This window comes from Glycine soja, chromosome 6 (genome assembly GCF_004193775.1).
Source record: "Glycine soja cultivar W05 chromosome 6, ASM419377v2, whole genome shotgun sequence".
NCBI lineage: Eukaryota > Viridiplantae > Streptophyta > Magnoliopsida > Fabales > Fabaceae > Glycine > Glycine soja.
Genome location: NC_041007.1, coordinates 12,083,322 through 12,111,162, shown reverse-complemented (window position 1 = coordinate 12,111,162; position 27,841 = coordinate 12,083,322). Strand labels below are relative to the sequence as shown.

Here is a 27,841-nt window from a genome sequence, read left to right as displayed (position 1 = left end):
AGTTTGCAACTTACAAATATTACTGGTTAATTTGCTGTTGAGTTTTTATGAAACACCACCAAGACTGTTAAGTACACTTCTGAAATGTTGATCTAGACGCTTGAAAACTAAAAAACACAACCACATATATATGTTGTGCTTTTGGAAAGGGTGAAAATGGGAGGAATAATAGATGGAAACGAGTGAAAATTGACAATGAACCAAAGCATGCATGCACCATTTCCTAGATACACTGTCAATTTTTACTCATTCCTCTCTACTTATTCGGTCTTCATCTCTAGTCTCTACGATATATTAAAATATACATATATGTAAACATTATGATGGTGTATGCTACTACCACAGGAAATTACTAAGTTCAGAAGGGGTTTGCGAGTCTTCAAGTTCATTTGATGGCGAGTGCACGTGTCTCCCTTCATATGTGGTTATCACCATCCTTGGATCCTCTGCCAAGCGCTCCACGCGTTTCTTTACTCGACAGTTATCTTGGGTGCAACGGTAGTAGCTTCTACACATGCAGTGTAACCAAAACACATCATTAGATAATTTTATATATAACCTAGTTGTAGAGGCAGTATAATTATAACTCTGTCAGGATTAAACATCATTATACAAAACTTTGAGATTTTTTTTTTTAAAATTCTCAATGGATGAAGCTGCAAACAGTTTTTTTTTTTTTAAAACACATATATCCTCCGCTAACAGCAATTTTATTTGATCCCGGTAAAATTATTATGGATAACGAAATTCTCTCTTCAAATATTTAACATAAATACTCAAAACATTCGAAACGAGATCTCTTGTTACGTGGAAATAACTTCACGTTAGTTCATCTCTTGTTTGGTGGTATCAAACAGTTTTTTTAATTATTACTTTTTCATATATATGAATTTTAAAGCATAATAACCCCTCAAATAGCTAGATGAAATTTACTCATTTTTTAAAGTTTTATAGTCTATGTAAAAAATATATGCATTCAGCATTCTCACAAAATTTTTTATTCTGACCCTACAATTACCGTTAGCCTGTCTCCAACCAAGCCTTTTGGGTCTACCTGGCCAGTCCTTCCAGCGAAAAAGAAGTATATAATTTCTGCAACATGTTGCATTATAAATAAATTTAGATCTTTTACATAAATATTATGTTAGAGGCTAAAAAGTAGAATCTTTGAAATGATGCAATCTAGAAGGGTTGGTTTATTTAAACTCTCGGCATTGCTTTGCATCAAATAACAAGATCAAGTTTCTCCTTAGGCCACCTACGAGTACATATATTCTCATATATTATTAATTAGCTTGGTATATTATTGCCCTCAAGTGATAGACTAATCAAGGCAGACAATAACCAGGCACTCGCCACTAGACTAATCCTATCTAATTCATAGTTTGTAAAATTCTTTGTAAATATATAATATACAATTTTGAACCTAAGACAGCCATAAGGTCTCAGAAGCCCTCACAACTAGCTAGTTAGCATCATCGCAAAGGCTTTATTAGTTTTTCAAATCCCTTTTTTGTGTATATTTGCAAGTTAATAGTTAATTAGTTCCCAGAAATTAAACAGAATCCTATTATAAGGGATATGTTTATGACTTTGTGTACACCAATTGACAAAATTTTCAACCTCCAAGTTGTAATTTCAAACACCATGATTAAAAATGATAACCACAGTATGACTAAGTGTCACAAAATTTTTGCGGTATCCCTTTGTTGTAATTAATTACCCCGTCGAATAATTGACTACGTAATTAAGTGTGAAATCATTGTTGAGCAAATATTGATGATAAAATCAGAATCCAAAATATTAACATTGCTTTTTTGAAGTAAAAAAAGGCACAATAAGTCCTCTCTATTTGTATATTTTATGTTTCTACACAGTAAAACATTCCTCAAGACACGAAAATCCTATGAAGGGATGGATGTCTGTGGGGAAAAACTTTAGGACAGACCTAGAGTAGCAATGCAATCAAGTGTTAAAACAGCTGTGTTTTTGTACTTATACATACCATAACATGCATCTGAGATGAGTTCTATTTAGTTCTCTTTTTTTGGGTGTAAAACAGCTTTGTGTTTTTGTACTCATACACCATAACATCTAAGAGTTATTTAGTTCTATAACATTGGCAGATTTGCATCCTCTCCTTTACAAAAAAGAAAAACGCTTTGCATTTAACCCCCACAAGACATAATTAAAGTGAAATCTATCTATCTTTAATATGATTAATGATTATAATCATGTCAGCTAACCCAAATTAAACCTTCCCAAAACCAGTAGTGAGCCAAATATTCAATTCTGATAAAAGTGTGAAACAATGATGAGAGGGGTCGAGAGGAAAGAGAGAGAGAGAGAAAACATATGGAATTTAAACAAATATGCTTTCACCTTTTGTTGATCTATATGCAGTCACTGATCACTAATAAAGCCAAAACAGAAAAGAGAGAAAATTTTGAATTAAGGGAGTATACCTTGGGTGCTGTGTGTTCTTTACCACTTTCTGTCCGTACTTCCTCCACTTGTAGCCATCATCCAACACATCTACATCGCTCATAGTCTTGAAGCAAAACCTTGGCTCCCTCACCTTTCTCCTTGCCTTCATTTTCTTCATCTTCATGGCAGAAACCCCTAGATGATGATGATGATTATCATCTCCTCCAATTCTTTTACCCATCAAGCAATCGCTTACTTCCTCCCATGCCCTAAATTCATAGGATGATATATATGCAACCATATATGAGACCTCTTTGTAAATTTTATCTTAAAGATTAATTACAAAATGATTTGAAAACGAGGATATATAATAAGTCTTGTTAAAGAGAGAAAAACACAAAAAGAAAGAAAATATAAGTGATGAGTGATACAATTACTTATAAAACCAAAAATAGCTAATTAACATGCATGATGAGATGTGAAAATTAAATAACAGTTAATTTTCTTTCTGACCATGAATTCACTCTCGATCTGCTCAAGGAAAGGAGTTGGCCTCCACCTCCTCCTACCAAACTTGAAGTGAGATCTTCTTCTCGTGGTCTTTGATTAACAGCGGTTGAAAGTAGGGTTTCAGAAAAATTTGCAGCAGATGAAAGTGAAGGAGCTATTGCACTGATGGATTTCAAAGTTACTGTTTGACAACCCAAAGGTGGGTAGGTTTGGTTTGGTGGGAAAGGAATAATATTGAACAGCCCCATCTGCGTAGGGATCTGATCTTGTTCTTCAAACAAGCTATGGTTAACATTAGTTGTTGACATCATTTCTTGATTATCTTTTCTTTCTTTCTTTCTCGTTTCTCTTCTCTTCTCTACCCTTTGAGATCCAACACAATCTCTAGCTAGCAATCTCGTTTCTTTCTTGATTACCTAAACTTAGAGAAGATCATTGTAACAACAGCAACATATATAACACAAGACAAAAGCGATTAGTTCCCTTTACCGAAACGAAAGAGGGTTTCTCTCGAACTTTGGCGACGTGGTTACACTATATATCTTATAACGTCGTAGCTCAACCAACTTTCCCTTTTCTTTTTGGCTCTCTTTACTTGCTTTAAAGAATATATGTCAAATTTCTAATAAAATTCTTTCACATCTCGTTTGGAGATTCATTAACTAGCTAAATCCCGAAATAGGGAAAATAAATAATAATAATAATAATAATAATAAATAAATAAATAGGTGGGTAGGGTAGAATGTTGAAAAAAGGAAGTGGGAGAATATGTAAAAGGTGAGACTATAGTAACAATTCATTCTGACCTTGCGGTTTGCTTCAAATGATAATGGTACTGTTTGTCGTATAAAGCTTGGAAATTCCATGTCCTTCATGGTTAGTGGAACTTCACTGTGGCATGGAAGTCAACAATACAAGACAAGTGAAAAAAAAAGTGTACAATCTTAATTTTTTTACACCCTAATTTTTATATGAACTAGCATTTTTTATTATATTATATTTATTACATTTATTACTTTTTCTGATTTTTTTCTTTCCTTTTTTTCTCTTTTTTCTTGTAAATACACACTCTAAGGACGTGATTTTTCCTCCAAAATGTATGAAACTTCATGCAACAACCCAGTCACTGTAGATAATAGTTATAATATGGGCAAAAGCGAAACCTGTTGAGTGCACAATAATAGAACGAGAGATACATAATCAAGAGTGAGTGAAAAATATCATTCGCCAATTCACCATTGAATCTCTCAAAAGAAAAAAGTAAAAAAGAGATCGAGCGGGTGATATATATATCGATCTTTTCCGCTTTGTAGGATTACATTTTTATCTTTTATTATACACATGATTTCTTTCGGGGCACCATACATTATAAAAGAAATATCAGAAGACAATGATGATGAATCTTGGGTGCAAATCTATCACACACTCTCTGCATCGGCCGGGAAGATATCATTATGATGGATGAAAGAGGCCCTTTTTGACTTTTTTTTGCAGCAAAAAAAGCTATTTGCCTTTCTCATATGCCTTTTGTTATTTAACTTTCTAAAACTCGAACTAACCCACATCTATCCACCTACCTTTTTCCTCAAATTCCTCCAGAACAACCTTATAATATTGTTATCATCTCTTGAATTAATTGTGTAACATTCATTATTTACTTTATGTTTTGTATATATGCCTAAACTTTACGTGGACCAATGTGGCAATTGAAAGCATAGTTTTCTCTACCGGCCGGTTGAAAATTACCCATAATTTCATAATTATGTGTTCTTTTTGTACTTTATCTAGTTGCTTAACTAAGCATTAAATGATGAACTTCATTTGTTGAAATTAGTGAATGAAGTAAAAAAGTAGCTGTTGACAATTGATAGTATGTGTGCACTTAGAATGAAAAAATCCTTAATTTGTTTTATTTGTCACTAATGCTAGATATCCACTCTATTATTCGAGGGTGGGTTGGAAGATATATACTAGGAGAAGTTATATTATCCCAATTTTTATCATAAACTTACCATTATTTTTTATGTGATTGTAAAAATGATCTCTATCTTAATAACAATTAAGTAGTTAATTATGTGACTTAGTTTTATTTAAGTTTTGGTTGTTTATTTTATTTATTTGTAACAATATTTAATTAAATATATCATTAAAAATTATTTAATTATTTTTTATAAGTTAAGTATTTTTTATGATATAGAAAAATTTAAATTGTTACTCTTTCTTTTCATTATTAATGTTACCATTTCATTTAGAATTTATAATGTAAAGGTTTCAAGGCAATTTTACTGTACAAAAATATAGATAAATTCTCTCTTTAGGTCAAGAAGCATGCATGCCTTAGATGTCTTTCTTTCTAAATCTTTTATCTCCTAAAATAAACAAATAATTACAGCTTAATTCGTGTGTAACTTGTTAAAAGAATGTACTATCATTATAAACTAATTGATACAGTCAGCATTCATTTTACACTTTCAAAATTTATGTTCAAAGTTCTGCCATGGAACCGCTCTTAGCATATAATGGGCATGCTCATAAAGTTAATTTTAAAAAAAAAAAAACAGAAAACGTGTAACGGAAAGAACTTCGCTGTTCAAACGGGTCACCCTTTCGTCAGCTGTGATATCACCGAAATACTAATACAACTAAGTAATTACTGGTTAGCAAAAAGCAATGAATCTTTCAAGAATCAAGATACAGTTCCAGCGGATTTAAACACCTACTTCCCGGCTGGCTCGATCTTTAGACTGACAGGCTTTAATTTGTCTTTTCTTTTTTAGCTTAATTCATTTGTTTTAATTCTTACCTGTATCTAATGAACAAAAAAACTTGTATGTTTGATAGTATATTAAGATTTAACTTTTTTAATTTACATTATTACTTAAAAGTTTATATGACTCATATGCTTTTGATAATTTGTGATAGGACAACACTTATAATATATACTAATATCAATGCACTTTAGTATTCATTCTATTTTTATAATGAGATTTTATAATTTTAAATTACTTATAAAAGTACTAAATATTTTTTACATTTAACATTCTAAATAATTAGATTTAATATTTTTATTTTAATTGATTTGGGGAAAATCTTAAAAATGATTGTCAAGGAGATATAACTTCACTAGCTAGCTAAGTAAACATGGACGAAGGAAATCATATGAGAAATGGTATTGCTAGCGTGAGGCTAATGTGCCGATGATGTCATAAGGAGCACGTACCTTAGTAATAGAATGATTAAATGTGTGGATCGTCTACTCTCTACAGCAAAATCCCATGTATATTGTTAAATTATGTATGAATTTTAAATGATCCTGCTTTTTCCTTTTCTGTATTAAGCCCTAAGTGAGTTGGAGAAAGGGCATGCAGTGGCAAACATGCATCATTTCTTTATGCCAATGCTTATAGGTGGCCATTATGGCATTCGAACAACCACCTATTAATGATTAATACACATTCTCTCTCTCTCCCTCTCTGTACGTATTCGCAGCCAACAACGTATATATATATATATATAAAAGAATATAGATGATTATTATCTATACTTTGCCAAAAATTAAAATTAATATCGTCTCTGAACGTAATTTTATTCATGACATGTTCAACTAGATAATTATTTTTTTGTCAGTAAGAGCACATAGTCATATATATCAGTATGAACGCATAACTATATATGATATTATCTTTGTACCTTCGTGCGTGTAGGTTTACCATGCATATCGCTTTTACATGTGATACATATTTTTATCAACAACACACGATTTGCAATAATTTTGCATGATGAGAAGGAAGTTTACTGTTCAGGGAAGGTACAATATTATAGCTTGTACTTACATAATAGAACATTTATACGATCAATATTAAAAAAATACTTTTTTTTTTTCTCCAGTCTTAGTATCTTTCTACATTCTATTTTACAGTCACTTTCATCTCTTTATTTGTCTCTTCTTAATGTTCCGGTCGCATCACCCACGATAATTATTATTTTCTCTTCGTTGTAGAAAATAAATTGGAGAAGAAAAAAGTAAAGAAGGAAAATACCCAAATTGAGATATATTCAATTCGTTTGAAACAGGATGAGAAAAGGAGAGAAAGAAATAAAAATGCTAATAAAAGAAATCTTAAAATTTGAAAGAAAAGAAGAAGAGAAAAAAGTAATGCACATATAAAATATCCATTATATCAATCAAATTCCTGATGTGAAAATAAACGTCACATATAAAAAATGCTAAAAGTGGAATTTGAACATTGAACCATAACCATTTATTTTATCATTAAGCTAAAAATCACTAAGTTTTTCCCCCTTCAAAGTTACCAAGTTATTTTTCTTATTAAACACATCTATAAAAATATATTATGTATAGCATAACTGCGTGAGAGACCGCACATATATTTGTAAGGAACTAAATAAGCAATATAATATTATAAAAAAATATACTTTTCAATACTATATATTTGAATTACTACCATAACTTATTTGCTCTATATTAAATAAATTTTTCTATAGAATTTTGTCATTTTAATGTTTATTTTTTTGAGTAAATGCGATAATTTATATTGATTGATAATATAAAAAAATTTACACTAATAATGCACAACAATCAAAGTCTTATTTTTTCTTTTGAGTATCTTATTCACCGAAATAAGCTATTATTATTGATGTTGTGATTTTTTTTCTTCGCTACTTTTTTTAAAATATGATTATATTTTTATAATTAGTTTTATGCAATAAAATTTTTAATTTAATACTAAATGGTTATATATTCCTAAAATTAAAAATTGTATTTTAGTGACAAATAGGATATTGTTATTGATGTGATACTTTTTAGTGAAATACTACAAAATAGAAGAGTATAATTTGTATAAACTGTGTCAATGTGAAAAACTTACACCGGTAACCAATAAAAAATTATGCTGTGTGAATTTATCATAGTTGTTGGAAAAGTCACAAAATTTATCATACATGTTATTTTTTTCTAAATTATAGGTATATTTTATTAAAGATAATTATGTTCAAGTTAGATATAATATATAATTATGAATGATGAAATTGATTTTTCTAAATATTCAATGCAATTGTATATCTAAAATTTTATATTCGAAATCATTAGTTAAATTGGAATAATCTCATATTAATTACTCGATGCATTTGATGGTTCATACATGTTAATGTTAATTTTTGATAGACTAACCGTATAAAAAAAATATATATTGATAGTACGTACATTATTTTCTCATATATGAAAATTTAAAAGTCATTATTATTTTTTAAGATATTATTAAAATAAGTTTAAGATTACAAATTTTTTTATCTAACACTTATTAAAAATATCGCTAAAAACTTTTGACAACATTTAAAAATATTGTCACCAAATATGAATAGATGTTACTGATATATTTTTGTAATATTTTATCAAATGTTGTGTATAATTGATGTTGCTAAAGATTTTAATGACATGGAGTATACATAACATTTCATAAATTATTGTAAAAATAAATTAATAACATTTATTCATATTAGATAATATTTTTTAAATGTTACCAAAAAAATTTAATAAGATTTTTAATAAATATCAGATAAAAAATGTTATTAAAGGTAACATGTGCAATAGTGATTACAACTTGTTTAACTTTTGTCATGAACAACAGAGGTTCAACCAGCCCTTGATCTGTTAAAAACATCAACATATGCCACTGAGTGAGGAATGGTATTTGTACAATAATTTGTATAGCAATATTTTTTGTGTTTAACTTTGTCCTATATCATTTATCATATATGTTTAAAAATTACAAGTGTAACTGTGTAAAAATGATATCGTAATTTTTTTATTAGATTATTTGTATTTTTAGAAGTAATTATATTTGAGTTAGATAAGATGATTTTGGATGATAAAACTCTTCCTTCAATTATTAAAAAATAACATTTAAACCTCAGCTCATTAAATAGATTAATAACTTAAACTGATATTAAAATGTAATATTTTCATAATGGTTAGAGGAAACGGGTTCTCTATATATGTATGATAAGTCACTTAAATAAACTAGATTATTATAAGTTCTAAATTTGAATCTGTCCTTCGTTCAAATTATACAGATTCAACCTATATTATAATTGCTGGTGTCTATTTTTATTCATCTGAATTCCAAAATAGTGATATTAATTTTGGCAGTAAAGAATTGTGGTGGAGCAAGGTGAATTGGAATGTCAATCATCTCCAACAACTGTATAGAATGATTACAGCACGCCCCTTCCGCTCTAGTGTCTGTGTGCGTGGGTTTGCAATTCTTGTCCGTATCTTGTCTCTCCGCGTTCTTCTCTCTCTCTCTACAGAGACAACCCATGCCATGCCCTACAGTAACATAACATGCTGTTGTGACAAGACACTGCTCCCGCTGCTTTCTTCACATTTCGAAAGAAAGATACAACTGAGAATTCTCGTCGTTTTCTGAACTTTTATCCATAAAGTCTGCAGTTAATAGTGAAGATCATTTGTGTTGCTTGTTTTTTTCCAATTCCCTTCTTCAAATACCCTGTGAGTGCCGAACTTGGAAGTTGGAAATTTCAGAACCATGAACATGTATTTGGATTATTCATGGCAGAATAGATTGCTTTTATAATTAAGTATAAATAAGTTTTTTTATATATATAATTTTAATGGTGTAAAAAACTTTACATTGTCACTCAATAAAATAATTATCATTAAACTTTGGAAATATATGTACTTAGTCCCTCTTTTAACTTTGTGGTGATAAAAACTCATCACCAAATGTTAAGTTTAAACATGAAAAGGAACTTGTTTGAAAGGACTTTCGAATGTCAGGTGGTGATGACGACTCTTATGAGCGGCAACAACAATTTTCAGTGAACAAGACTTGCGTATACTTGCACAAACACTTCAATGTCAAAGTTAGATAGTGTAAAAAATATGTAAATTGAGCTTAGATGTATATATAGTGGCATGAAAGGCCTTATACAGTGGCAATGAAAAAGGCAGTTAAGTAGTTATTGTGGGTCCTCAGTCACCTGATAAGACTCAAAATACCTTCAGAACATGATTGAATTTTCGTATGTTTTTAAAAATTTAAAGACTAAATTTATCAATTTATAAATAAAAAAAACCAAACTAAATTTAACTAAAAGTTCAAGAAAGAAAGAAAAAACACATTTTTTCCCTAAAATATACTAGTATATCTCTAGCATTTTTTCCCCTAAAAGTTCAAGTGTTAGTATATATAATTAGTTAGGGTGTAGCTATCTTGCTTATGTACTCAAGTTGAGAATCACAAGCAGATTCAGCGTTCCCTTCTGCAAAAGAATAAAGTATCACATCACCGAATCAGGGTCGTCTAGTTGTCTGAAAATGACTGTTCAGGTAGACCAATTAGGGAGGTAGTGCTGCTGCAGCTGCAGGTGGGGTTATGGTTGCTGCGTCGTCAATTGAGTGAAGCGCTACCTAGCCTGACATGCGTGCACGCTCTATAATCTACACCATGTTGCTCTGTTATTTGAGCCAAAACTTATAATTAACCTAAATGATGTAATCTGAATCTGATATACTACTTAATACAGTATATGACATATCTGTCACTCCAAGTCCCAAGTCATTATTATAAAAGGAAACTTAATTTAGTCATATATATTTCTAATTGATTTAAGATCTTGGCATACTCATCAATTTAATTATAGTTATACTTAGGGTTAGATATTTGGAATCTGAAGTTAGTTTGGAGGACTAAATAATTATTTTATCTTACGATCAAGATGAGATAACTCATAACTCTAATAATATTATATCAAAATTGATACAAATGTTTTGCCTAGATAGCTATTTTTATCTCTGTTGGATTCAATTCGTTCTCAATTTCAATAAACATGGGCCTACTTCATCATGCAGCTCTGTCCTTGCAACTTATTCCACTGCTCCCATAGTCATATCGAGATGCAATCATTGTTTGCTTGCTGACACCACCGTTCGGTTCTGGCTAGGTATATATGTTATATGTTATGTTTCAACTTTCTACCACCCTTTGGCTTGTTTGTCTGGGCATTTCACGAACTTATATAGTAATGATGTGTTAAGATGAGTTATTACTTAATAAAAGAATCGCGAATAACAATTATATCATATCCAAAATCATTCTCTCCACTTTAGGACATATTTAGATTAAAGTTTGTAAACATAAATTTGAATCAGATATGCCGTAAATTTAAGTTTTATAAAAATGAGTTTATTATAATATGATTTATGTTTAAATATTTTTTATTAAAAAAGTATATTGATAAAATAGAATTTGATTTTAGATAATGGATAAGTTTGTTTAAATTTATTCCTTAAAAAAACTTATTTTAATAAAATAAGTAATTTTCTGGTTTCTTATTTTGTTTGTCTAAATTGTTTTTGTTTTAAAAAATATTTCGGCTCGTTTTAAAAAACAAATTCTATCTACTTAGTAAAAAAATGATTTTTTAGAAAAACATTTTTTTTTAATTTAAACAAACCAGTCCAATATCAATAAAAAAATACTTTTACTTCAAGTTTCTATTGTAAATATAAAAAACAATAGTATTTGTACTTTAAAAGCATCAAATTTATTGTTTTTCTATTTAAATCGAGTTTGCTCCAAACTTATGTTGCAAAATTAATTTTCAAAAAATCAAAATATGATGTCAAACCGAGTTGAGACTTTAAAAGTATATTTGAGGTACCCAAACATGTATCCAAAATACACCCTTAATTAATTCTTTATGTATCATGTCAATCCAGGTCAGTAACCTTATACTTATTTATATTAAAATCAATTTTTGCTTTTAAATTTTAGAATTAACACTGTTAAATATTTGTTGATGTGAACATTATTTCGATTAAATGTCGATAAAAAATTTGTTGAAGTTAATAGCATTAATTAGATTAAGTGTGAAAATATTTTTTTTTTTTACAATTTATTTCGATTGAGTGTCAAATATATTTCAATTTGATAAGACCATAATCAAAATCAAAATTTGGAGTATCAACATCATAAAAATCATTATTGAAAAATCAAGACAATAGAAGTGAAGATAAAAATTAACAAACGTGATTATTGCATAAAGTTATTAAAGGATAAGTTTATAAAAGTGACTAGTAGTTAAAAAATTTTGTCCATAAATATCAATTTGTACAATGTAATATGGGTTGAAAATTTTTGTCATTTAAAATTTTACTAAATCCTACTTATTTACTACTTATCAAAGGATTAAACGATACTATATATAGTAGGTTTTTATCACGTTTCAACTACTATTTTAATTTCCATTTCTATTTCATCGATCAAAATGATTCTTTGCTTCATTTATTATTATTGTTTTTATATGAGTTTAACAGTTACATACTATGAATGTAAAAACTTAATTTTATATTATGAATGAATCAAAATTTGAAGTTAATTCAAATTTAATTTCATTCTCTTTTAATCATTTAAATTTTATTTTATTCACATTAATTTTGTCATTTTTTCAATTTTTTCCTTTTTTTTGTTTATGATTCACTATCTTGACCAATCACTAAGTTTGCGGCTTTTTTTTTTATCAAAATGGAGCAATATTTCATAAATTATTAAAATTGTTAGATTTTAAAAAAAATACGGAAATGAGTATATCATCTTTCGAAATACAATTTCAACATAAAGAAATAGTGCTTCGAAAGACAATTTTATTTTGTGTACAATTGTGGCCGTTAAAAACCCGTCACAAATTGCTTCTTTAACATCCACAAAATGAGCATTTTATCTCTTCTTATGTAATGAAACAATTTGGAGCAGCTTTAGAAACAATTTGTGGAACTGTCACAATATTTTTCAAAAAAAAAAAAAAACTGGAAAAGTGAAATCGTTATGAAGCACGATTTCTTAATATTAAAATCGTCTTCCAAAAGACAATTTACCCATTTCCATAATTTTTTTAAAATATACTCATTTTCATATTTTGTTAAAAATTGCTCCATTTTGATGCAAAAACCCTAAGTTTGCTATTTTCTTTTTAGGCTTAAATATGTTTTTGGTCACTGATATATACTCGACTTTTGTATTTGATCTCGAATAAATTTTTCCTTCAAATCGAGTTTCTAATATTTTAAAAGTTGTCCTAAGTCGGGTCCCGTTAACTACTTATATGACCGTTAACTCGACACGTAAGTATGCAACGTGTGTGGTGCCATATGTAATCTTTGTTTGAGTGAGATTATACATAGGGACCCAATTAATGGTAAGGACCTCGAACAAAACTTTTAAAAGATTAAGAACTTGATTCAAAGAATTTTTTTATCAAGAATCAAAAGCAAAAGTCGGATATATATATCAGGGATCAAAAATATATTTAAACTTTTTTTAAGTTATGTTTGATAAAATTAGATAAAAAAAACTAGTGCGAAACTCAAAACTAGCTAAAAATAAACAAAGATAAAAATGAGAAAATCCTATCATGTGTAAAAAAAGATAAAAAATAATAAAATTTGACTTTAAATAGAAAAGATTAAAAAAGAAATATTAAAAAAGAAATCTAATAAATATTCAAGGACAAAAAGGGAATGAATATAAAAAAGCTAGAAGCTAAAATTTAACATTTTAAAAAATACTATAACAATGTTTGACAAGATATTTCAGCTAACTTATAGTTTTTATTTTTACTTACTAAAAAACTCATTTGGTTGTTCAGGAAACAAATTTTTTTAGTATATTTTCAATAATTTATAGCATTTTTTGTACGTAATATTTTTAAAATGCTAACTTTTAATTTTTTATATTTTCTTTTCTTTTTATCCTTAATATATTTATTAAATTTCATACTTATCATTTTAAAATAAATCATAATTTTATTATTTTTAGTTATTTTATACTTTTCAATTACTTCAACTATAGATTCCACCTTGTAATTTAATAAGTTAAATTTTAACTTTTAGCTTTTTGATAATTTTTCATTTCTTTAACTAGTTTTTCAGTTAATTTTACGGAACATCATTAATATTAAGTAGGGTTTAAAATATACTAGAAGCTATTAATTTTTTTTTCCAACTAGTTACAAAAAGGTAAAAGCTATCTGAAATACATTATCAAACATATTAGTTTCACTTAATAGTTTGTTCTTTTTAACCACAGTTACCTATTGTCTAATCTAATTTAAATGTATTTCGGTATTTGGACATATGTTCAATATGCGCGTATATTGAAAAAAAATCACATTAAATTGGGTCAATTACATATAAGTTGTAGCTTCTTCCTTCTAAGTTCTAATAAACGTGCGCGCGCGCAAAATGTGAAAATATAAAAACAAACACATGAAGTTTCGTAAGTGATTCTCTACCTCGAATTGAGATCTAATCTAAAATATTAATTATTGATTAAGATTACAAAATTTTAGTATCAACAATATTAGAAAGATATTTCACAAAAAAAAATAGAAACATTAAAATAATTTGATATTTTTTTACTTACCATTTGATAGTTACAAAATATTCATTGATTAATCTTAAACATGGGATAACCATTGCCCTTTGACGATGTTTTTTTTTTAAACGGATGTCTCCGATGATGTTATTATTTACAAAAGTTGTAATAGCTATGGGTATAGTTGTGAAACTCGGTTTGCTGCGACCGATCAGATCGGTCTAATTAGGATTCGATGATCTAATTAGGTCGATTTTACTATTAAATTGATTACGCATTTGATTTGGGATGATCTGGTCAAACTCAGTCGATTAGGTCTTCAGATCTTGGTTAGATTGTTCTAATCGGTCGATTTTACAAAAAAAAAAAAACCACTTTTAGAACATCATTTTGATGTCTCATTATTATTCATTATTATTTTAGATTTTGAAATATAGATTAATTTTTCTTACTCAAATAATATTAGTTATATATTTATATATAATAGATGTATATATAATTTTAAATTTTTAATATATATCAAATTAAATCAGACTAATTACTGATCTAAGCTCACTAACCCACATCTCAATTAAGCTCACTAACCCACATCTCAATTAGACCAAATTTCACAACCATGTCTATGGATATGATTTATATCCTATTTATACAAAATCTTGCTGATAAAAAATTTATTGATAAAACACTGATTATTTTTAATGAGATTTTTTTTTATATAATAATGTTTTTCTTATGTACAAGCTCACCTAAAAGGTTAAAACCTTATATAAAAAATTATCCACATAAATATTATATACACACACAAAGTTGAGTTTCCAGTTTAAGGCCTGACTGTATTTTGGGAGTTTGGTGGTCTTTCACTTGTGGGACAAAATTATACTTTGAAAATAAAATATTATTTTATTAAACGCAATAGGAATCATAATTACTTCTTTTTGCTTTAAGTCTTTAACGTTATTTTTTTCTTTTTTTGACGGGATTCGTTGCCCTATAAAGTGGCATCCTAATGAAACAATGCTTTTCTATAGTAGTTTATCCCTTTATAATGCTTTTTATGTCTCTGTATATAAAATAGCTATCCTGACAAATGTGAATCCTTCTATTCGTCCTCTTTTGGGGTATTTAAATGTTATGATAAAAGGTCCCTACCATAAGGGAGGATTATTATCCCTTAAAGTCTTTGTTATTATTACCTTTTATTTGTCATTGCAAGCTATCGGGTTTTAAATTTTCTGACTAAGCAATTATATTTGGCATAATAAGGTTTGACATTGTACACAAACAGAATAATATTATATCGTGAACAAATGACAATCAGACAGGGCTTAATTTTTTTCCCTATCAGAATAAACACTACATATATATAACATATGTTTCCAAATTTCGTCAATTTGTTGATTAGTTATAGTTATTATAACTACATATCTTTCTTTCTTTCTGTAAAAAAAAAAAAAAACTACATATCTTTCTCCAACTTTCCTCATTTTGAAAAGTAAAGCCATATCTTAACGCGACTTTATAAAAATATTTTTTTTTACATTATAAAAAGAAATATTAGCAATGCACTTTTTAATTTTTGAAAACAAAATGATTATTTTTAATTGAAATTATTAAAATATACCAAATTATATCAATGTTTTTATTTAATAAGTCTTAATTATTTATTATTCATACTTTTTAATAATTTTAATTAAAAATAAAAATGTGTTGAAAAAATTATTTTATCGGGGGCTTTTAAGGAACGGAATGAATGTGTCTGCTTGGTTGATATGTTTTTTCCAGCTTTAATTGGCACACATTTAATACTATTGTAAATCTTCAAATTCCTATTATAACATGTTAGAATAAAATTTTGGTTTATCAATTATCATGCTTCAAACCCAAGTTACTAGAAAGATGCAGCAAGTCAATTTATATAATGGGTGGGACTTGTGTCGGAACGTGAGAGTACGTACTCTATCACTATTCACTAACACATGAAGCAAAAAACACAATCTATTAAATTAATAAATACTAAATAAAAAATGGTTATTTTTAAATCTCAGTCTTGCACCAGCAATTTATTAATTGATCTGATGTATCATGGCGCGTTTGTAAAAACTTTTGAGTTAAGGATGTTCTTTTATTTATAAAATTCTGTAAGTCCAACCAATAATAGAACATCATTAACTCATAAATGATTCTTATATAATTAAAAGAAAGATTATTAAAAGGAGTATAAAAGATATTTTAACTCATGGTAGAAATTATCGAATGATTTAACCGAGTATTTAGTTATATCTAAAAGCCCACATGATTATATTGTTTCTGTTAATGAAAGAGGTAGACAAAAAAGTGTTATTCGGCCGACAAGTAAGCACAGGTGAGGAGGTATTTGTAATGATATACTTTTAACACATAAGTCAGTAAATCAACAACAACAAAAAAAAACACCACATAAGTCAGTATGTAATCGGTAAAATAACAATATATAGAATAAGATTTTATTTGGTGATGTAAGTGAAATTCTTTTATGGTTATTTTAGTTATAGTTTTTATGGGGTTTAAGTGTGGGTGAGTTGCAACTCTGGTATAAGATCACACTTATGACAAGTGTAAAGATGCAGAGGCTGTGATGGAAGCAATTAGGTATAGAGCATGGTCATGGTGCAAGGCTAATATTATTGGATTTGAACTAGAATGTTTATTGCAGCTAAGGTAATTACACTAGCATCATTTTGAATGGCACAGGGGTTCATCAAATTCCAGTCGGGGTAGTATTCTGGTTTTACGTTTAAAGTGTACTGATACACATATTATATTCATTTAGTAGGGGATTGATATTTTGTACGGCAACTTTTTGGTAGTTGCTGGGATTTTTTTGTCTTTCTTCTCTAACGGTTATGGTGGCAATTGCGCTACTTGTGACAATTGTTTACCCCTTAATATTTATCAATCTTTTTGCAGTGCAAAAAAAAACATATCACACTTACGACATAATGGTAATTTTATGAATTATCTAATTTTTCTTCTTATTTTTAAGGAATTTAAGTTACTTCTTTAAATTTTAACTTAGCTTGCTCTCAAGAAAATGAATTTTAAAATATAGGAGTGAGACAAATTATTTGTTTTTATTTTTTGAAATTTAATTAATATTTTCTTATATTTTGATGTTTTTATATGTTTATGCAATAAAGAAGATAAGAAATGTGAGTTACTTAATGGATTAAGAAAAAAATGGACAGCCCAAAATGACAAGAAGAGAGCAACTAAAAGCAGGTTTTTGTTTTTGGCACCAATTCACTATTGTTTGCACCCCTAGCCTTAAAAAGAGGATGACTTTGTAATTTCATACCCTATCTCTTTCGCTCCCCAAAACCCTCATGTGATAAAAACAAATATGCATTTCGGTTAAACCTATCCAAAATGGAAACACATTCTCGTTTTTGATAGATGCCACAAAAACACTTTTTTTTTTTTTGTATTTGGACCATAAGCAAAATGGAAATGCATTTTTATTTTTGGTCCGAATGCAAAACAAAATTGCGTTTCTAATACTATAAATAATTGTAATTATATTTTAAGATTATAATTTTAAATTTTTTAATATTATTATCATTAAATTAAGGATAAATAATCAATTTCATCTCTAAAAGTGTGAGACATTGTCAAATTAGTCTCTGAAAGTAATAAAATGATAAAAAAAAGTCGATAAAAACATAATTTGTTACTCATTTTAGTCTAAAATTCAAAAAAGCCATCGCTTAAGCAGCAATATTAATATATTTTCAAAAACTAAAATGACAATAGGTAGTTAAGTTTAAGGACAAAAAGGATAACATGAATTTTTAGAGATCTTTTTGTGATTTTATTACTTTCAAGGACTAAATTATCAATCTCTTACATTGAAGGACAAATGTGCTCATTTATCCTTATCAATTTTAATTAAAAAAATAGTTTTAGTGTGTATATTATAAACTCATAAATGAGACATATATTAGAAATATCCAGCAATAGTAATTACATTTTAGTCATTATGTCATATAGATGAAATAAAAGAAACACACAAGGAAGGGAAACTGAATATTGTGTGCAAATTTTTGGGAAACTTTTGAAAACCTTTCATAGCAACAACCTTTTAAAAACAAGTTTGAAACAAGTTTTGTTCGAAGAAAAACGCAAGGAAAAAAGAAAAGCATAACTCAAAAACACTTATTTTTGTGTTGGTTCACTCAAACTAAATTACATCTAGTTCTCCTTCAACCTAGGAAGAGTTTTCTAATCAAACTAATTGCAACAAGTATTGTCATTATCATTTCTGAGATTGATAATTCAAATATTCTTTAACACTAAGTCACTCATAATTTTTACAAACAGATACTTGTTTGAAAAGATTACAAAGAATCTACTTATTAATTGAGGATATACAAATGCAAAACTTTACAAAGCAAGCGATAGTGTTAGAGCACTTGTCAACTCATAAGATTGTTTCGTTCCAAATTGAATTCATAGTGTTATTATAAATCGTATATGTTCTTGATATTCTTTTTGTTTTCAGATATTTTCTTCCATTTTTATGTGAGATTTAGAAATGTTTCCATTGTGAGTGAGAGCCCGTCATTTCTTTACGTTACAAACATGACTTGTACTTCCTGTGACATGTCCATTTCTGGTTAGGAAAGAAAAACTAATCATACATTAGGTACTCTCATTTTTTTGGGAATTTTCCTCCATTGTCTCCAGTACTTGTATAACTCAAACCATATTTTGATTTGTAGTGGTGTTTGTTCTACCTTATAACAAATCTTTAGCATTCAAATGTTAAGGAAAATACAAAAGAGAGGCAATATAAGAGCAATAAAACATTTAAAAGATTCATTATAGTGAGCTTCATATGTGTTCCCTTTTAGGACAAAGAACACTTATAAGTATTATAATTCGGCCTTGATCCATCATTAATATTATAGTTGGACCTAATTAGGTTTTGTTTAATCATTAGCATCACATATAGGTCTTATTGGACAATTATTAGTGGTACACTTTGACCTAATTGTGCCTAACTCAATCGTTAATTTTATAGTTAGGCCTTACTGGGCCTTAGTTGATCATTAATGTTATAATTATGTGTTATTGTGTCGTGGTCAATCACTAATATCACAATTGTGCATCATTGGGCAATGGTCAATCATCAGTGTCACACTTGAATCTTAGTCAACCATTACTATTATAATTGAGACCAATTAAGTATTGATTAATCATTAGTGTTTTATTTGTGTCTTATTAAGTCTTGAATAATCACTAGTGTTATACTTGAGTTTTATTGGTCACTGGTCAACCATTAGTATTACTCTTGTGCCATATTGAGATTTAACCAATCATTAATATTACACTTTAGTCTTATTGGATTGTAGTCAATCATTAGAATTATAGTTAGACTTAATTGGATCTTATTCAATCATTAGTGTTATGTTTGCATCTTATTGGATTTTGAATCATCATTGTTATACTTGAAAAAACGAATCCAAATCCATAGACCAACCTAACCCAAACCCACTTAAAGACATATTAGAGTATTTTATTGTCTCTTTCCAACAATAACAAGTGGATCCAGATATTTGTTTGACTATTTGTTGAGGTGTTATACTCATTAGGAGGTGTGATAATTGTTTTATCAGAAAACGTATTTTTGCATATGCAAATCCTGAGTTGTATAGTTAAAGATTCGTTTTCTAAATAGTGGTGATTTTTTTCATGTTCTGGAAACAAATTGATATAGGAGACAACTATTTTATGCTTTCTGTTACAACCATGTTGGCTGCCTCTCAATCCTTTAAGTATATATTGCCGATAAAATTAAAAAAAAAAGTTCATGATATCACCATCAAGGCATGCATATGATAGAGGTAGAACATTTGCCGATTCATGTTGTAGACACTATCATTACCTCTTTGGCAAACAAGGAATATGGTGACTTATCAAAGTATGGAATTCATCGGCCCAAAAAGGGACCATTTGATATTGAGCTGGCTACTGGAAGGTCTTCAGTTCTCTATGTCGGAACCATTAGAAAGATTAAGGAAGGATCAATTAAGCTACTTACAACCATGTTATAAATAACATTTTAACACTTATATATATATATATATATATATATATATATATATATATATATATATATATATATATATATATATATATATATATATATATATAACATTTTAGCACAAAAACAAGCTATTTTTCCCGTTAGTGCCACCGAAATGATAAGAATCGGGGGCATTAGAAAGAATGCATGGGTCTGATACCTTATGATGTTTTGCAGGTTCACTTCCGCGAATATTTTTTTCTTATTTAGTAAAAGAGAATACATATATTTTAAAAAATATACAAGATTTAATGTTACTTTATGAATAAGTGAAAATCAATTTTTCTCATATTAGTTGACACTAAATACATTATTTTTATGAAATATAAATTACGTCAAATTTTTTTTTTTATAAATTTTTAGAAATATTTTTTTTTTGAAAATGTTATTTCGAGATTAGTAATTTAGTTGAGAATGAAAAAAACTCTATACTAAAAATCACTATAATAAGGGGATGAACTATATAAATTTGTTCTTATTAATTTATGCCCGCAGCAGGTAATTCCTTATCATATAATGAATTGAGAACAAGAAGGTCATCTTTGGAAATAATGAGAAAAAAGAATTTGATTTGGTCGTGTTTGCTACCGGTTATAAAAGCGTAGCTAATATGTGGCTTAAGGTTATAAGGTATGAATATAACTTTTAGCATTTTTTTAAAATTATAGTCCTGCTGTCCTGCATAATAATGAGGAAAAATTAATACTTTTGTGCATTTTTTTTCTTTTTCCAAATGTCTCAAATTAGTTTTAATCTTCTACTCCTTATTATGTTGCCAAAACAAAGGATATATGTCCATTTCTTCAAAGAAAAAAAGCATAATTAAGCACAATTTGAAGTCACTAAATTGATTGATGTCTATTGTAGGATTACAAATATGCTCTCTCTCTCTCTATATATATATAAAATATGCTCTATGATGATGGGATGCCAAAAAATAAATTTCCAAACCATTGGAAGGGCAATCATGGTTTATATTGTGCAAGACTATTAAAGAGAGGCTTATTTGTATTAACAGTAATTAGTTGTCATGGATGACAATTATGTTAATTATATAGAAAAAAGAAACAAATAAAGAGCTGTTGAAAAAACAAATCCCTCTGATGGTGCCACCAATAATGGATAACAGTTGGAGGATTAATTTTTTTTAAGGGGCGTAAATCAATCTAACAAATAAATGGCGCAAATCAATCTAGCAAATAAAGCATATTCTAACTTAACAATTTTAGGAAATTTAGTCTATATTTAAAATCTGTTAATCTGCAATTAATTGACAATTAATTCCACTATACAGAATCTTTGTACACTATGCTGTATATTTCTCCCATGTCTCTCTTGTACTCAAGTAATGTGTTCACGTTTCTAATAAAAGGTTTTACAATTTATTAATTTTCTTCTATTTGGAGTCAAAATGTGGAGGCTATTGTCAGCGACATCAACCAAACTCTTAAGTTATCTTTGGAATGATTTTTGGTACAAGCTAGCCTATGTTTTTCAACTTCAATAAATGGGGTTACGAGAATTTAGTTTTAGAGAAAATATAGATATAGTTATTAGGTGATTTTGGTGTTGATATTCAATTAGAATTAAAATTTCATTTAAGTAATTTAATTAGTAAAAATTTGCATTAAATATCAACATATATTATGGAGATAAAACTCTAATTTTGATATATATATATATATATATATAACACCAAAAACACTTATATCTCAATTTTGTTCTTTAATTTTGGATTCATGTATTGTAGTCATTGCATGAAAGACCTATTGTTATTGCTTAAAGTAATTATATCACATAGTAGTGACTAGTGAAGTTGAATAAGATTTTATTTATTTATTTATAGTAGTAGTGTTGATGGTGAAAATTGGTTTCGAGAACTGAAGTTAATTCTAAAAAAAAAAACCTTTCTAAACAATTAATAGTGCTTTTTATTTATTTATTTGTGGGACTTAAAATTGAAATTGGTAATGAGTTCTTTTAATCTTAACCAGCGACATTATGTCTTCAACACGAAAGTACACAAAAAGTTAAAATCGTAATTTGTATATGATGAAGACCTTAATTAATGTATACAATATTAAGTGAGATTTATGAATGGAACATTGAATTATAACCTTTATTAGGCCAATTTTAACTAGTATAATGTGTATTCACATTTAGTGTGATTTTAGTTAAATATTATTATTACTCCAGTAATTTGTAAACACCATCATAAGCTTTACAATTCGATCAATAATCTTTCAAGATTTACAAGACAAGAAATGTTCAATGGATTCGTACAACAAATAATAAAAATATATATTAACGCGTTAAAATGTAAATAAAAAACAATTTAAAAGTGTTCAATTATGGAGAATAAATTAAGATGATATGAAGTTGCATGAATGTAAAGAGATTAAGTATTCAGCAAGAAAAAAATGTAAAGAGATTAAGTTTCCAGAAGAAATTGAGAAAGAATTAGAGATTACAGGAAAAGTAAATGAGGTCGAAGTATGGGAAAGAAATTGAGGGAGAAGTAAAAATACAGAAATGTAAATAATATTAAGTTTGGAGAAGAAATCAAGAGAGAAGTAGACGAAAGCAATAGAAATTGTGAGAGTTCAATTGTTTTGGAACAAATCAAGAAAAGAATTTACTTTTTTTTTCTATACAATAGAATAAAGTTGGGATATTGATAAAATTCGTCTCATTCTTTTTTTAGTATAATACTTTAATAGATTTTACTTCATTTATAATAGTTTTAATTTTAATTTATTAGATTTTCCATTAAAAAAGGAATCTTTATAAACCTAACTCGATTTTCTTAAAAAATAGAAAAATAAGAACAAGTCAAGATGATACAATCAATCCCTCCTCTTGCCTCAAAGATCTTACCATTTCTGAAAATTAGGGTTCCAATTTAGAAAGTGTAAAGTGAGGCTGAACGCACTTCTTAAGTCTTGTTGCCTATTTTGAAGGGGATACTTCACTTCTTCTTTGCTCCGTTAGCTTCCTTCAACAATAATGGAACATTTATTTAAACTGGAAAAAAAAATAATCTAGAGGTTTTAGATTTCTACCCAATAGTTTTTTATTTTTGGGAAGGAGGGGAGTGGGGATAAAGGAAAACGGGGTGTCCTTGCCTCCTTGGTCACAAACGCCGACGACCACCGGCGAGTATTTTCCCGGCTAGAACATCGACGACATCAACATGGCTTCGACTTCAATCACTACCTTGTCCATCTACTCTCACTCCCAACCAAAGTTCCTCAATCTGCTTCAACACCCCCTCATTCACACCCGCAACAAAAGCACATCAATTACGTTTAAGCCAGCGATAGTTCGCGCCACCCTTTTCTCTACACTCACTTGTTCTCACACCCCTTCCACACCCTCTTCAAATTTACCACCGGGAAGGGCTTTAACCAAGTTCCTCTCAGAAAAGGTAGCATTTTTCCTCATTGGGTCGTTTCTCTTATCGGGTTGCTTCAGCAAAAGGCCTGCATTCGCAGAAACAGCTCCTTCCGTGGGTTCTGGAGCAGTGTTGGAGGAGAAAATGAATCCCACTGAAGAGAAAAACGAGGAAGAGAAAAGTGAGGAAGAGGTGGAGGAAATGTGGGAGGGCATTTTGGAGAAGGATCCGAAAAACGTTGAGGCTCTGAAGGTGGTTTTGTATGGGAAGATTAGGAGAGGGAAATCGAAGGAGGCTGTGAAGGTTGTGGAGGATTTGATTGCTGCGGAGCCGAATGAGGTGGAGTGGAGGCTCTTGCTTGCACTTTGTTATGAGACTATGGGGCAGTTGAGTAAGGCTAAAAGATTGTTCAGGGAAATCTTGAAGAAGAGGCCTCTTCTAGTCAGAGCTCTTCATGTAATGTTTCTCTCTATCTCTTTTTTCTGGTGGAATTTTGAATGTTTACTGGAAAGTTTGAATTTTGGTTATGATCGGAAAGGTGGGTGGATAGAGATAGGAATGATTTGTTTTTGGTTAGTTGTGTGTTGTCAGTGAGGGATTATAAATTTTTGGTAATGTGGTCCAGTTTTTGTTATTTGAAATTTGAATGTTGATAATTATTCTATTGCTAGTTGCTAGTCATCATGCTTGTTAAGAGTGCACATCATAAAATTGCTCTGCTTCGGAGAAGATAAATCATTTGTTTTTCTGTATGTAAATGTGATAATGATGATTGCATGTTGGCATTTTATTACCTTCCCTAAATTCTTTAGTTTTTATTTCGTGATGTCCATTCACCAGAAGTGTAGGACATTGCTGTCAGAGTTTTTAGTATTGTTTTCAGAGCTGATGTTTTAAAAGCGTTGCTATTATGCTCTGACGTTTTTATTAGCAATTGAAGCTGTGCTTTGGTAATGGAGTCATTTCAATACTGAAAAGCATTGATAGATAAATTGGGAAGAGGATTTCTCTGGTTGTAGGTTTATATGATGAATATTAGTGGCAGTTAGTTATGATAATTTTTAGCCAATTGCATTGTAATGCAACACTTTGGAAGGATTGGTTTTGGGACTAATTCAAATTAAGAGATAAGTGTTACATAAACTTGTTTCAGTCTGGCAGTTAGTCATGATAATTTTTATATTAATCATTTTCCTGTGAACCTTGCTTCAACATCTTGTAACAGTTAAGTGTGCTGGTGCCTGGTATTAGTATTTGTTTGGTTTGAATTTCAAAGAGTTCTTGTAACAAGCATCCTGCCATTATTTCTGCATCATAAATAATATTGATTTCCCCCCTAATTATGGCCTTTTCATTCGCTGTATGCTTTCTTTGGGTAGGATTTGATCAGATTAGTTGAATTCTTCATTCCAACAGATATGTTGCATACCTTAGATTTAGCTTTGGAGGTAGCATGTTAGATGTTTCTTTGACAACTTTTTGTGGCTGGTATATTAAAAGAAATATGGTTACCATATTCATACTGTATTACAATTCCCAATCATGTAATCAAGTTACCATGTTTTTTCATTTATGACTGAGATGAGTGATACTCTCATTTACAGGGTTTGGCTATGGCAATGCACAAAAACCATGAAGGTCCTGCTGTATTTGAAATGCTAAATAATGCTCAAGAGTTAGCTTCTCGCGAAAACAGAGTTACCGAGGAGAGAAATATAAGAATCTTAATTGCGCAAATGCATGTTGTCCAGGTGAATTGTTGATCCATCAGCTTGGGGTGGGTCTGTTTTAAAATTGTTCTAGTACCAAACAAGTTTCCTCTTTCTCTGCTTATCTGCTACCAATTCAGGATAAACCATGAGCAATATCTTTTAGCCATTAATTACTTAAGTAGTTTGTACTTTGCAGGGTAATTTGGAGGAGGGCTTGAAAAGATTTCAAGAATTGATTGATCAAAATCGTCGAGATTTTAGGCCTTATATTTGCCAGGTGAATTTGTCAGCTAGTCAATTATGAGTTGTGCATACAATGGGTACATTGGTTAATCTATGAGACTCATTCTGAAAAAGTAGGATAGCACCAAGGCTTTCTATGGATAAAACTGTTGTTTATCATAATATTGCCAAAATTTATGTTCATATGGTTTTATAACTAAAAATTGGAATACATTTTATGAGCTCACACACTTATTAATCCATTAAATAAAAAATAAATGACTTGGATCATAGTGTTAGCTCTGCCAGCTGGACTGAAAAATCATTAACTTGGTCCCAAAGTTGGTTCAGTCAAATCCTTTGATCTCGGTCAAAACTTAGTGAATTGGGTAAAATAATAAGAGAAAGGGGTAAAAATAAAATAAAAAACAAGAACAAAAGGTTGACAAATTGGAAATATTTGACATTTTCTATTAATATTGTACGCATTAAATAGTTTATGGGGACAACTTAGCAAAAACTACTGTTATAACTTGATATATCTTGCCATCTCAACAAAGACAATGGACAGCTTTGCAAAAATCTAACACTGTCGTAACTTTGATAAACAATAGACTGGTTTGTAAACAATTTTTCATGTAGAGACCCAAATGTAGAGTTATTTTATTTCATAAGGATTAAAACAAAAAACTGTCAGGTGTAGGGACTGAGTTTTTAATTTAACAGTATTTTTATTTGAAAAACTTCAGAGCATACATGGGAGAGCAGAGGTTTTCAAGAGACTGCAAATTATCCTGTGTCATTATGATTTGATTGTATGTAACAAAAGTTCTAGGGTGTGAACTGAAGAGTAAGAAATCCTTGGAGAATAGATAACCTAAACATTGGATTTCTCCTTTAGCTCATCTTTTTCTCTCTTTTCTGGTTGCTCTTGTTTAGAAGAGGGGTCCCCCTTCTGCATCTTGTAGCTTTTTCTTCAATAAACTTCATTTTAGAATCAGTCATCAGCTTTTTTGGCCTTCCAATTCCGGTTTTTCTGTGTGTGCATTGTTGCAGGGAATAATATACAGTCTCCTGGGTAAAAATGAGGAAGCGGCACAGCAGTTTGAAACATATCAAACTCTTGTGCCTGAAGAATTTCCTCAGAGACGATTCCTCGATGATGTTGCCATAGCAGCAAAAAGATCATCCCTGGAACAGTTTAAGAAGGAATTCAGAGATCAATTTTCTTATCGGAAATAGAGATAATATAGGACGTTTTCTTATTTGCTGTCTTGGCAATAATCATCAGTGCAATTCAGTAGCAGGCTCTTGTAGAAGCAAAAAGCTAGACAACTTTCATGATGAACTACAATGTAATGTATACCACAGTTTTGTTTTTTGTATTTTTTTTCCCCTGGGCTTATAGCACATGGTTTGGATAGGATTTTCTTGTTTTACTTTGGTTAGATCATGTATTTCAATCCTTAAATATGGTCCTTTATTTTGGAATAACCTTTTTTGTTCTCTTTTTAGTGTGTTAGGGACTTGCAGGGTAAGTTCATTGTGGATCGACACCTATCAAATGTTTAATCTTCCTATCCGATCTGATGATAGAAGTGTTAACATCATACTCTTTGATATATTTTTTTCAATACACTTCGTAAGCCAGTGACCTTCCTATCATAATAAAAAAAATCCATAGATTTAATCACTTATTTGGTCTCTATAGTTATATAAACTTTATTCTTTATATTTAAAAAATTATCTCTTTTTAAATCTTGTACCCTCCGATTTTCATTGGACTGAACCCAATGGATTATGAACTTTTAGACTTTGTACTTTGTATTCGAGTATGAGAGACTGTGAATTCTCTGGTCTCCATAGGACCGATTCCAATCGATTAAGCCATTGGCCGAGCCAAAGGATTATGAATTTCATACTTCAGAGTTCAGATTTTTTGTATTTCGAACTCAAGCTTGAAATATTATGTATCCTTCAATCTTCATTGGACTGAACCCAATTGATCAAACCATTGGTCGAATCCAATGAATCA

The 27,841-nt window shown here is 29.3% G+C and overlaps 2 protein-coding genes across 4 annotated transcripts; one reads left to right on the top strand and one right to left on the bottom strand.

The window, feature by feature from the left end:
- Positions 1-3,523, bottom strand: LOC114415732 (probable WRKY transcription factor 13). 3 transcript variants are annotated; one of them, XM_028380565.1, is made up of 4 exons: positions 2,941-3,523; positions 2,466-2,696; positions 1,019-1,092; positions 372-508 (listed from the first exon to the last, which is right to left on the bottom strand). In XM_028380565.1, the coding sequence occupies exons 1-4, from the start codon at positions 3,246-3,248 to the stop codon at positions 471-473; spliced, it is 651 nt and encodes a 216-aa protein (XP_028236366.1). In that variant the 5' UTR covers positions 3,249-3,523; the 3' UTR covers positions 372-470. The 3 variants fall into 3 exon arrangements, with proteins under 3 accessions (XP_028236365.1, XP_028236366.1, XP_028236367.1); XM_028380566.1 differs by having other exon boundaries at positions 395-508; positions 1,055-1,092; positions 2,941-3,522; XM_028380564.1 differs by lacking the exon at positions 1,019-1,092 and having other exon boundaries at positions 1-508; positions 2,941-3,515.
- A 19,777-nt stretch (positions 3,524-23,300) lies between these two features.
- Positions 23,301-27,416, top strand: LOC114415731 (protein SLOW GREEN 1, chloroplastic-like). Its single transcript, XM_028380563.1, has 4 exons — positions 23,301-24,328; positions 25,477-25,623; positions 25,781-25,861; positions 26,863-27,416. Exons 1-4 carry the CDS (start codon positions 23,672-23,674, stop codon positions 27,046-27,048), a joined length of 1,071 nt encoding a protein of 356 aa, XP_028236364.1. The 5' UTR covers positions 23,301-23,671; the 3' UTR covers positions 27,049-27,416.
- Positions 27,417-27,841: the final 425 nt, after the last annotated feature.